Raw genomic sequence first — 13,228 nt, 5'->3', positions numbered from 1 at the left:
GCATACAATATAAATACACAAGGCAAAGGGAAAGAAAAGGAAACTATCCTATGAATCCCTGATTTTATGGGATTGCCTACAATCACTAATATTATCGGATTATAATCGACTCCCATTGCTCCTACAATAAATACATAATCATTTACATTTTTACATTTTCCCACACTCCCCCCTCAAGCTGGTGAGTGGAACTTTCCCATTCCAAGCTTGGATAAAATTCTCTCGAACATTGGTCTACTTAGTCCTTTGGTGACAACGTCTGCTAGTTGTTTATGAGTAGGCACGAATGGAGTATAGATTAAGCCACTATCTAGCTTCTCCTTAACAAAATGTGTGTCAACTTCAACATGCTTTGTTCGATCATGTTGAACTGGATTGTGAGCTATGTTTATTGTTGACTTATTGTCACAATAGAGCTTCATTGGTCCCTCCCAATTGATCCTTAGATCTTTTAGGATGATTTTTAGCCACAATAGTTCGCATATACCATGTGCCATCGCCTGAAATTCGTCTTCAACACTAGATTGTGCTACCACACTTTGCTTCTTGCTTCTCCATGTCACAAGATTTCCTCCGAGAAAAGTGCAATACCCTGTTATCGATCTTCTGTCAACTGATGACGTAGCATAGCTTGCATCTGTGTATGCTTCAAGAGTTGCACAGTTATTTCTTTCAAACAGGATTCCCTTCCCTGGTGCTCCTTTGAGATACTGTAAAATCCGGTGTGCGGCTCGTAAATGGGTTTCCTTTGGGTTATGCATGAATTGGCTGACCATGCTTACAGCATAAGTTATGCCATGCCTAGTATGAGACATATATAAGTTTCCCCACAAGCCGTTGATACATTTCTTTGTTCACAACTGCATCTTCTTCTGCATTTCCTAGTCTATGATTCGGGTCTATAGAAGTACTAGCAGGTTTGCATGCACCTTGTAGTTTCCATGAGCAAATCTATAACATACTTTTGTTGGGATATAAAAATTCCCTTTCTTGAATGAGCAACTTCAATTCCAAGGAAATACTCCAATCTTCCTAATGTCTTGATCTCAAATTCTTTGGCTAGACATAGGCTCAGGGCTTGTTGCTCTTCTTTATCATCTCTTGTTACAATGATATCATCCATATAAACTAGTAGCACTGTTATTTTTCTTGTTTTTGAGTGCTTGATGAACAGAGTGTGATCCCCTTGACTTTGTTTATATCCCAAAGTTAACATAGCCCGAGGATCAAGTTTGTTTATGTCTTGGCTATGGACATGAACAAATGAAATACATCCAAAAATATGGGGTACAAGATTGTAGGAAGTGGACACATTTGGGTAAAAGGAAGAAAGTACATCCATAAGACTTTTGAATCCTAGAACTCGGGTAGGGAGTCTATTTATAAGATAAGTTGTTGTGAGCACTGCTTCTCCCCAAAAATGCTTTGGAACGTTATTTTGAAATAATAATGCTCTGGTTTGATCTAATAAATGCCCATTTTTCCTCTCTGCCACTCCATTCTCTTGAGGTGTTTTAACACATGAATATTCTTGAATTATTCCCTCTTTTTTAAAATAGGAGGTGAGAGTTTGATTAGAAAAGTCGCGAGCATTATCAGATCTCAATTTTTGAACTTTTACTCCAAATTGATTTTTTACCATCGAAATGAAATTAGGAAGAATAGTGCTAACATCAGACTTATGTTTTAATAAGAACACCCAAGTAACCCGTGTACAATCATCAATGAAGGTCACGAACCATCTTGCACCCGACACATTGGAAATATTAGATGGACCCCAAATATCAGTGTGATAGAACCCGGTGAACTAGGCGTACTATTGAACATATACATGAAGCTATGTCTAAGATAAAAAGGAGAGTTGCTTCTTATCACTGATAGGAAAAGGGATACGCTTGTGTTTAGCAAACTTACATACCTCACAATGAAGGCTTTCAACATCGATTGTTTTAAACAAATAAGGAAAAATAACTTTAATAATCCTAAATGAGGGATGACCTAAACGACAATGATGAAGTATGATTTTTTCTTTATTGGAAAGAACAGATTCTGATACAAGAGAGTGAGATAATCTAGTACTTTTTGGCATCTCAAGACAATATAGATCATCCTTTTCCTTAGCAAGTCCAATCGTCTTCCCCGAATCCTTTTCCTGAAGCAAACAATATTCGTCACAAAATACCACTTGACAAGGTAAATCTTGTGCGAGTTTCTTTACGGAAATCAGATTAGTGGACAATTTTGGGACGTGAACAACATTTTTTAAAAGAATGGATAAGCTGAGTTGGATATCTCCTATACCGGCTACAGTGATCTAAATTCCATCAGCAATGGCAATTTTCTTGTTACTTGGACAAGGTGAGCATGTGGAGAAGTGTTTGGAACTATGATGTTACTGCGATCAAAATACAAAATATCGGTTAGGAGCGATATTCGATATTTCGGTTATATCGGTGATATATCGGTCCAAAATAGAGCTTAATATAATATTTCTTAGAATTATATATATATATATATATATATTATACGTATGCATCCATAAACATATTATATGCATTAATTAGAGTTTAGAAACATAGTTTCAAAATTAAAACATCACATAAACAAGTGTCATAAAACAAAATAGGAAAAGTGTTCAAAAACAAGCTAATCGCAAGCAATAGGTTTGGCATACGAGTCAACATCAGCTAATACATTCACTTCTTCGTGAAAAGAAGCGTAAACTTTGAAGAACCGAGAAGAGAAGAAGCATGAGACCTAATATGTGTTGACTAGTTGACCAAATAAAGAGGTCCAAAAAACTAAGCCCAACATGTAATAAGAAAAAGCCCAAACATTTGCCTTACAAAAGATCGGTATATCGGACCGATTTTTCCATCAAAATATCGATGAAATATCGGTAAATATCGGCAATATTATCGGAACCGATATTTTGACTGATATTTCACCACCGATATTTTTCCAGAGACCGATATCCGATATATCGGCGATATATATCGCGATTTTAACAGCATAGGTTTGGAAGAGTGAGTCATATGGTCAGTTGCTCCCGAATCAATGATCCATGAGTATTTTAGGGTTGAGCCTGAGACATTAAATCCAAATGGAAAAGGATGCTCACCTGAATAGGTTAAAAAACAAGCACCTGGGAATGTGTATCCACCATTGAGATAGTTCTTTCCATCCAATCAGTATGATGCATGGATGTGTTGTAAATCTCCTGGTTGAGAAACATGGATTATGGCAGATTCTAATTTGGGTTCTGTTCATTCTTTCTGTGTTGGGTTAAGAATTGTTGGCAATGAAGGCCACAAAAAAGGAATCAAAGGAAGGAGGCAATGAAGGCCTGCAAAATTATCAAAGAAGGTTTATGAAAGCTAGAAAGGCTTCCCAATCTTCGATAGCTCTACTACCATAACAGATTTAGGAATTTTGTTGTGTTTCTTATTCTTCTTGACAGAGAAGCATACAATATAAATACACAAGGCAAAGGGAAAGAAAAGGAAACTATTCTATGACTCCCTGATTTTATGGGATTGCCTACAATCACTAATATTATGAGATTATAATCGGCTCCCATTACTCCTACATTAAATACATAATCTTTTACATTTTTACATTTTCCACACCCATGCATGTAGGTAAGTCAAGAAATGAGACATGGAGTATATTGAAAAAAGAATATTGTAACATTTGTCAAGTAGTACCTCATAGTTGTTAACTTGTTATCAATACTATAAATTACGATTGACTTCTAAATGACATGGATGCTTATATCTGCTAAACAGAATGAGTAAAGTTGTTACGTGTAGCATAGTCAAAAAGTAAACGACTACGTATCATAGCGAAGCTTTGCCCTACAAGCAAATGGAAATTGAAAAAGAAATCATTGCATTTTCAGTTAAGCACCCCAAACCTAACTAAAAACCAAGAGTTACCAAACTTTATCAATAGACCTATTCCTTAAAAGAATAATATTGATGGTTCCACACCCTCTTCCAATTGGGGGTAGTGGAAAAGTATTTCAAATATAGGAAACCAAAACCACTTGAAGTAAATAGCAGGTTATGGTTTCCAGGTGCTATCAGTGTATAACGTAGAATTAGCATTTTGTCAGAGCCATCAAATGCTGTTTACAAGGTCCAATAAAATAATATTCCATAATACAAGTATTTGAGAATCAGTTAGCTTTAGTATCCTAACACCCAGTAAAATATCTTCTATATACTCTTTGTTTGTTTGTCTTTGTTGTTTGACTAAAAGCTTACCATATGTAAAGAGATTGTTTTCTTTGACTCCTTGTGTTCTTTAATTGCTATCTATATGATTTTCTTATGTTAAAAGTTTAAATTTCTGTTTAAAAAAAATTCTGGCATTTTGTACAAAATCTCAACTGTTAAATATTAGTCTTTAATAAATTATTACTCTCGTGACTATTATTATATGAAATCTTTATTTTGTAATCATTACATCACGGGTCAGTAGCAATTCAACCACAGTGGACCCAATGATCATCCAACCACAGACTATTATGGATCAATGGATGGTCAAAATACTAGAAATGTAGCTAGTAGTCTATATGGTACACTGGAAGTTAAAAAGAAAAAAAACAATTCAGAAGAAGGTAATGGGGGTTTAACCATACATGGATTCATCGTCAGGATGGGCTATGACTAGCAGGACATTTTTCTTTTGCAGAGATCCAGCTGATATGTTCAGAAAATAAGTATTAAACTAACCAACATAAGTATGAAATTTAAATGCGATAGCAAATATTTTCTAGATCACCCACCGGCATTATTTGCGAAGGAGGATTGGTATGGATAGAACGATGCATGAAGAATTTTGCAGATAGAAGCCAACCATATGATAGCTACTGAAACAAAAATCAGGAACCAGTCCATCTCCTACAGTCCTACACAAAATAATCAATGAAATAAAACAGTGACCAGTGATCTTGTAACACCTATTGCACATCTTCATAAGCTATATTCCAAATAGATCAATTAAATTGGCATCAAGACCATTCTTGGACAAGAGTTTCAAATGATAATCACCACCAGATACAAGAATAGTACAGTTCTGAAAGTGTGGAAAAAGGGTGGAGCCTGGAATATTGTCTATGGTGGTCCTCATTAATAAAACAACAAAACAAAAATATAATGATATGATATTGATAGCAACGTCAATCAAAAAATAAATGTACATAACTACATTACAAAGGTGGAGCACTAACCTGTACTGATTCAACAATGACTTCAACGAGTTTTAATTTTCTGAAATATATCAATGATATCTTCATCGTGGTCGGCATTACACATCTTTTTCAATATAAGAAACCAAGTTGCTGTTCATATATTGTTAAAAGTTTATCCATAGTTGTCAAATACCTCAAACAATTTGCAAACAATGGCAATTTTCAAATATCCTAACAATTTACTTCTTTTCTCTGTCACTTAACAATTAACATTTAGGCTGTTAGAAAGAAAACTCAGTGATATCACTTAACAGTTGACAATTAACATTTAGGCTTGAAGAAAACTCATTTCAAACTCTCGCGAAGAAAAGTAAATAGCCATGGATTCCTTTTAAGCTTCAATATTCATGGATGATGGATTCCTTTTAAGCTTCAATATTCATGGATGATGGATTCCTTTCAAGTTTTAACAGAAAAGTAGAAAATTGAAGACTACTCAATAATGGAAGAATACTGGATTCAACAATGAAATCTACTCAATAATGGATTCAACAACAGTTAAAAAATAGAACATTAAGCCTGGCTTCGCCCCAGTGTGGAAAACAAGTGATGAATATAACACGAACAAAAACAATGAGCAAGAAAAAACTTTCAGAGATGCTGCAAAATTTACTTGCCAGAAACACTGAAATTGATCTGGTGAGTGTGCTTTATTGTGGCACGGCAAGGACAATCGACGGGAGGCGGTGGTCGACGGTGACAGAGGCGGAGCAGCGAAATGGCAGCAGCATGGGCCAAACGACGGACGATGGTGCTCCTATGAGATGGGCGTCGTGAACTGTGAAATTGGGGGATTTTGCAAATGGAGCCCTAATTTGATTTTGAATTTCACACAACCTATTTTGAAAATTAAAAAAAGTTCAATCCACACTTTGGTAAGTTGTATGAAAAAGTAACGTATTTTAATTTAATTTTTATTTTAGATGACATATTTTTAAAACTTTCATTTTAATATTTAAACATATAAGTATTTGGATAACGGGTTGAAGCAATAATCGATTATCATGCTTATGTGATGAGTGATGTGATAAAATTAGTTGAATAACAAATAATACTGAGTTGGATACCACATTATACGCTACATTAGCATGGTAACCGGTTAACGCTTCAACCAATTACCCATGTCCTTAAATATTTAAAATTTTACATCTTAAGTATCAAAATAAAAGTTTTTAAAATACGTTATCCAAAATAAAAATCAAGTTAAATACGTTACTTTTTCATGCAATTATCATTAATTATAACTATTTTATATATTTATCATCCAATAAACTTTAAATTTACAATAAAAATACATACAACTTTATTAATATAAATGGTTAAAATAATATTTATTTCCTTTTAATGTTGATTTTTGGAAACTTCTTCAAATGTAAAGTTTTGAAGTTTATATATTTTGTAGAGAGGAAATAATATTATCCATAAAAAGATGGGGATTCCCTTCTTTTCAGGGACAAAGATTTATTATTATATTGAAACGGGATAGCAATGAGATTAGGGATGATCAGGCCCGTCCTTGGGCACGTGCAGTCCGTGCGGCCGCACAAGGCATCAAAACCCAAAGGGGCATCAAAATTTTTATATAGACTATATTATTAGTTTTTATTTTTGGGCCTTTTAACTCTTTGGATTTAAAAATTACAGACTTGGGCTTTAAAACTTAAACAAGCTCAAAACCAAGATTGAATTGGACTACTGGACCCCTCATTTCACGCCTTCACGGTCGACGCCTTTGACGTTCACCCTCGCCGTTGCGTTGCTGTTCGCACAATCGGTCAATCGCACTTCCCCAATCCCCATTCGATTAATCGATTCTTTTGAGTTTGCCGAACGAGCGAGACGTTCCGATTCCAGAGGCATAGGCGCATAGCCGCAGGGGATTACTTAGGCAACGGTAAGACAAGGCAACGGTAACTTCTCTATTCTCTAACGGGCAAGGACGCAAGGCAAGGACAACGGCTGTGACGCTATGTCCATGGCCTTGAATCGAGGAGTCGACACGACCGATGATTGGCTACTGCCGAGTGCCGACTGCCATCTAATCGAGGAGCCGAGTGCCGACTGCCATCTACTTGTCGTGCTCGAGAGTGGTAACTCAGTAACTGGTAAGTCCCCTTCCTACTCTCCACTATATATACAGGTATACTAGAGTCTCGAAGTCTCACTTTCCCACATTCTATGATTCTAAGTTCTAAACATATTATTAGATGTTTGAGCATATGTACCACAGTAGTGACATTACCAGATTGTTAGATTTAATGATTAATGATTTGTTTATCAAATCTTTATCCTTCAATTCATTCTTCAAATTTGAAATCTAGATTAATAGTAGATACAATCATACAGTTAATTGGAAGCTTGGATTTTGCCATTTAGGAAATTGGATGTCCGAAGTTGCCAAGTTAGAACTGTCAAACAAGTCTGGATTGGAATTTGGAAGCAGGGCCAAGTCTTCAAGAACGAGTCTTCAAGTTGGAAAGGAAGCACGAGCTTAATCCAGGTTCTATCATTCTATGCTTGTTGCTTACTTGCTTGACTATTGCTTGGATATTTGTTGCTTGATTTTCATAAGATATTAAACATGTTTCCGAGATCACAACCATCAGGTGCACAAAATAGAAAAAGAAAAAAAAGACAACAAGAAATTGCCCAATCTTTACAGGGATCGTTAAATCGATATTTTGTTAGGCATGAAAATGTGTCTGAAAATCCCATTGAAAATGTGTCTGAAAATCCCATTGAAAATGTGCCTGAAAATCCCATTGAAAATGTGCCTGAAAATCCCAATGAAAATGTTTTTGAAAATCCCACTAAGAATGTTTCTGAAAATCCCAATGATTTTGTTGAAAATATTGAAAATCTGTGTACTAATGAAGTTGGGGACGATGAAAATCCATGTAATGATGAAGTTCCTTTGAATATTTTTGATCCAAGGGTTTAGGATGATTTAGATTCAAAAATGAAAGATTTACTTGTTGAAAAAGGGCCTATAAGAGAAACCAACATCAACTTTCCAAATGATAAAATAGATTGACATTTTTCTTGTGAACATTATGTCCGCAAATTATGAAATGGTGATTCTTATGATAGAAAATGGTTGGTTTATTCAAAAGAGTTGGATAAAGTTTTTTTGTTTTTGTTGTAAGATATTCAAAACTGCTTGGTCTAGAAGTCAATTAGCTACCGAAGGGATAAATGATTGGAGGCATTTAGGTGAAACATTAAGTTTGCATGAAAATAGTTTTGAGCATATGATTAACTTGAGAACTTGGACTGAGTTGCGAGTGAGATTGAATAAAAATCAAACAATTGATAAAGAATTACAAGAATTGATTAAGAAAGATACAGATCATTGGAAAGAAGTTTTGATTAGAATAATTGCTGTTGTGAAGTGTCTAGCACAATATAATTTGGCTTTTCGTGGATCAAATGAAAAAATTTATCAAAATTCTAATGGGAATTTTTGGGTATACTTCAAATGATTACGGAGTTTGATCCTGTCATGAAACAACATTTTCGGCTAATTAAAGACAAAGAAACTCATTATCATTATTTTAGCCATAAAATTCAAAATGAACTGATTCAGTTGTTGGCATCTGAAGTTAAGAGTGTGATTATTAAAAAAATCAAAGAGGCAAAGTATTTTTCCGTAATTCTTGATTGCACTCCTGATGCAAGTCACAAGGAACACATGACTTTGATTATTAGATGTGTTGATATGTCGTGTGCTCCCGTAAGTGTAGAAGAGTTCTTCTTAGAATTTTTGGTTGTAGAGGATACATCTGGTTTAGGTCTCTTCACTGTGTTACAAGATGTTTTAAAATCTCTAGATTTAGACATTAATTGTGTGCGAGGACAAGGTTATGATAATGGATCTAATATGAAAGGAAAACACCAAGGTGTTCAAAAAAGATTGTTTGATGTAAATCCTAGAGCATTTTATATGCCATGTGGTTGCCATAGTCTTAACTTAGTTTTGTGTGATATGGCAAATTCTTGTTATAAAGCAAAAACGTTTTTTGGAACATGTCAAACAATATACAATGTGTTTGCTAATTCTACCAAGCGATGGAATGTTTTACTTGAGTTTATTGATGATTTGACTTTGAAATCTTTGTCTACTACACGTTGGGAAAGTCATATAGAAAGTGTTAAAGCTATAAAAAGTCAATTTGCTCAAATAAGGGAAGCTTTGTTGAAATTATCTCAAGTTAGCGATGATGGAAAATTATGTAGAGATGCTGAATCTTTGGTAAATGGTGAACTTTCAAGTTTTGAATTTATTGTCAGTTTGGTTATTTGGCATGAAATTTTGTATAAAATCAATTTAGTTAGCAAAAAGTTACAATCTAAAGATATGCTACTTGATGTTGCGGTAAAAAATTTAGAGGTATTGGTTTGTTATTTTAAGAAGTATAGGGAGACTGGACTTACTTCTGCCATTATTGAAGCTAAACATATTGCAAATGAAATTGGAATTGAGCCTGAATTTCTGATAAAACGTTCTTATTTTAGAAAAAAAACAGTTTGATGAGATTCCAAATACGGAAAGAGAACAACAATCTGCTCAAGAAACATTTAGAACTGATTATTTTCTTGTTTTGGTTGATATGGCTTTATCTCAATTGAAGACTAGATTTGAGCAAATGAAAATTTTTGAATCGATTTTTGGTTTTATGTTTGATGGGTCGAGGTTGGTTAATTTAAATGATGAAGAATTGAAAAACTCTTGTATGAATCTTGAAGTTGCATTAACAAATGGTGATGATTGTGATATTGATGGGAAATATTTGTTTATGGAATTACAAATTTTACAAGAAATGTTACCGTCGGAAGCATATAAAGGAGAAAAGCCATGGACATCAATTGAGATTTTGGAGTTTGCAAAGAAGATGGATATGTTTCCATATGTGTTGCTTGCATATAGGATTTTGCTGACTATACCCGTCATGGTAGCATCTGCTGAAAGAAGTTTTTCAAAGCTAAAGTTACTGAAGTCATATTTGCGGTCTACCATGAGTCAAGAAAGGCTAAACGGGTTAGCAATTTTGAGTATTGAAAGTAAATTTTTAACGAATGTTGAATATGAAAAAATAATTGATATTTTTGTTTCAAGAAATGCACGAAGACATCGTTTTAGATGATGTACTTATATTTGGGGTTTTGGTTTTATGTCCCCTTTGTATTTTTCATTTTAATGAAATCGTATCTTTCGTCGTAAAATTGTATGTTTTGTCGTTTCATTTGCTTAAGAAAAAGGCATAGGGGCATATTTTTAGCATCTTCGCACAGGGCATCAAAAACCTCAGGAACGGCCCTGGGGATGATATTACTCGTTCCTAGTTTGATCTCGATCAAATTTTTTATTTTATTTAATCTATGTATATACAGTGTACATATATTATAGAAGGGTACTCGCGTAATGCAACGAGATATATTCTGATTTTAATGTTTCATTTTATTCTTTATCTAAAGATGTTATAATACGGTTTTTATGTGGTTTTAAGAAGGAATAATGTTTTTATTTTTGAATAAAATATAAATTTGAAAATATCATAAAATTTCGAAAATAAATATATCAATATTAATATCAAATTAACTATGTAAAAGTTATTGATTTTGTGTAATTTCTTTAATTCATTTTTTTTATAATTTAATTTAGATTTAATAACAAAGTAATTTATTTAATAATATGATTTTTTTTATAAGAATTCTGTTAGAATTCAATGATTATCTTAATTATATTTTTTTTAAATTATATTTAAAATAAGATATTTATCTGGAATTTGATTATGTTTATCTGCAATTAGTTATACGAATTCAAAAATGGAGTTTTAATAATTGTACTTACGCACAATTTACTTGTAATCTTAAATTTTAAGTAATATGCATTAATAAACAGTACTTTATACATAAAGAATGGTTTTTAAGAGTTTTTATCAAATGTTTTATAATATAGTATAGATATGTATATATTTATTATTAAATGATAAATAAATTTAATTTTTAAAATACGTTTTTTTTTACTAAATAGGTAACCAACGGGTTCCTTGAACCCTTCGATATCAAGGAAACTTCAGCGATATCGAAGAAGTAGTGAAAAATAAAAATATATCTACTCGTGGTCTGAAAGTGGTGTTCATTGATACTATGACTATCTGAAAGAAATATGAATGTTGACCAAGTTATCAACTACCTGAAGAAGTCCTAAGTGATTCCTTCAAAGATGGATCAATATCTTGTTCATCAAGATTATCTTGTTTTATCCTCTTGAACAAAGTACATACCCCATGCCTCAATCCGGCAATAGTATAGTACGATTTACTTTCTTGTCTCTAAACATGTTCATCAACTCTCTGAGGCAACTGTTCATATGTGGTCAAAAGACTGCATTACCTGATGAACAAGGATATTAATTTCATCCCTTTCTTGACATGTGGATCCTTCTTCTTAGCAAGCCTTATTCTACATTTCTCTCTAAACTTCTTTTATGCAACAAACACCTTCCAGCTTTCTCTCCTGATCTTTAGAAACTCTTTGTGTTCTAAGATTAAGATTTGGATTGTTTAGATTAGGATCTTCCTTGTTCTTATTCCACAACAATCTGTAAATTCTTGTGTTGATTTTTCTTAATAATCAAGAAACGAATTTAAAAGGTGAAAACATTAGAAATATGCAATTTATTACGTAGAGTTAAAAATTATGAAATTATAAATACGTAGAGTTAAAAATTATAATCACCTCATTACAAAATATTTGAACGGTATTGATATAGATTTTGATTTGATATTTAAGATTTGATTCTACATTTTATCTGGATCTTATAGTTATGGATTTCGATTTGAATGATAATCGTGAACTAAAACTACGAGCTAGAAGAAATATGCAATTTATTCTAACAAAACTAACTTTCACATAATATAGGTGTTTAGTAATAAGTTGTTGGGATTCGACTCCAAAAATTAATATCATATTCGAGCTTAAATATTTTTAATAAAATAATGCTTGATCAGTTCAAGCTCGAGTATTTTCAATGTTCGAGATCGATGCTTATTTAAAATTTTAGGTGTTACTAGTGTATAACATAAAATTCAACCTTATAAGTTCGTTTATGGGCTCGAACTCTAAGTCAATTACCTCGTTTATTGAAACACCTAAGATTTTGCTATATGGATATTTCGGAATATAATCACGACTGAATTAAGAAAATGCCTTTTTTTAGGGTCTTGTAGCATTCGACACTTATGATAAGTGTGGTGACCCTTGGGTTGTGATCCAATGTCATATTTGGTGTATCATGAGTAGGATGCCTTTCAGAGTTGGGGCTACACTTGAATAGCGAGCCTGGTATAGCAAGCCATGGTCGTGAGAAACCTCTATAGCTGTGAACTTTGTACGCGGGCGACTCTTGCACCAGGATCCTTGGGTTAGGCATGGGAATGAAGTAGGGACCTCAATCCTCATCCCTCATTTTTGTCCTCGTCCCCATCCCCGTCGGGAATATGATCACATCCCCGTCCTCATCCCAAACAGGGAACGGGGATCCCTAATGGGGAAACAAGGATTTTTTTTCCTTGTTTTATAAGCTATTTTAAATAGAATATGTAAGATACCACACATGTTTAAATTTCATAAATTTCTAATAAACCTGAAATCAAAAGAAAATTAATTTGATACAAAAAAGAAAATCACAACATCATATGATAATTAATAAGCTAAAACCAAGAGAAATTCAATTTAATTAAAGAAAAACTTAATGTCACACATACTAAAACATATCAAGTAATATCCAAAACCATATAAAGTAATATCTAAAACATATCGAGTAATTGTACTTTGACTTGACATCCAAAATATTACATAGTAACATAAAAAAATAACAATTCTAGATTTTAAACCTAGTCAGTAAATAAGACGTTATGAATTACCGATTCAGTTGAACTAAATAATATATATTTAATTTATTAATTA

At 33.2% G+C, this 13,228-nt stretch overlaps 2 protein-coding genes across 8 annotated transcripts in view; one reads left to right on the top strand and one right to left on the bottom strand.

The window, feature by feature from the left end:
* LOC112526341 (probable N-acetylglucosaminyl-phosphatidylinositol de-N-acetylase) overlaps positions 1–5,297 on the bottom strand; it is a 13,879-nt gene extending 8,582 nt beyond the window's left edge. For 2 of the 7 annotated variants that reach the window (XM_025136610.1, XM_025136616.1), the window contains exons 1-2: positions 4,793–5,107; positions 4,646–4,706 (exon numbers count right to left, since the gene is read on the bottom strand). In XM_025136610.1, coding sequence (XP_024992378.1) covers positions 4,646–4,706; positions 4,793–4,904 — 173 coding nt within the window. In that variant the 5' untranslated portion in view covers positions 4,905–5,107. The other 5 variants (XM_025136611.1, XM_025136614.1, XM_025136615.1 and 2 more) reach the window with 5 other exon arrangements.
* A 1,935-nt stretch (positions 5,298–7,232) lies between these two features.
* On the top strand, positions 7,233–10,401 carry LOC112526392. Its single transcript, XM_025136680.1, has 6 exons — positions 7,233–7,362; positions 7,830–7,863; positions 7,946–8,192; positions 8,404–8,724; positions 8,865–9,632; positions 9,784–10,401. The coding sequence occupies exons 1-6, from the start codon at positions 7,233–7,235 to the stop codon at positions 10,399–10,401; spliced, it is 2,118 nt and encodes a 705-aa protein (XP_024992448.1).
* Positions 10,402–13,228: the final 2,827 nt, after the last annotated feature.

This window comes from Cynara cardunculus (assembly GCF_001531365.2).
Source record: "Cynara cardunculus var. scolymus isolate 2C chromosome LG 14, CcrdV1, whole genome shotgun sequence".
Classification (NCBI taxonomy): domain Eukaryota; kingdom Viridiplantae; phylum Streptophyta; class Magnoliopsida; order Asterales; family Asteraceae; genus Cynara; species Cynara cardunculus.
Note: the sequence above shows the minus strand (reverse complement) of the source record. Positions and strands in the feature narration are given on the sequence as shown.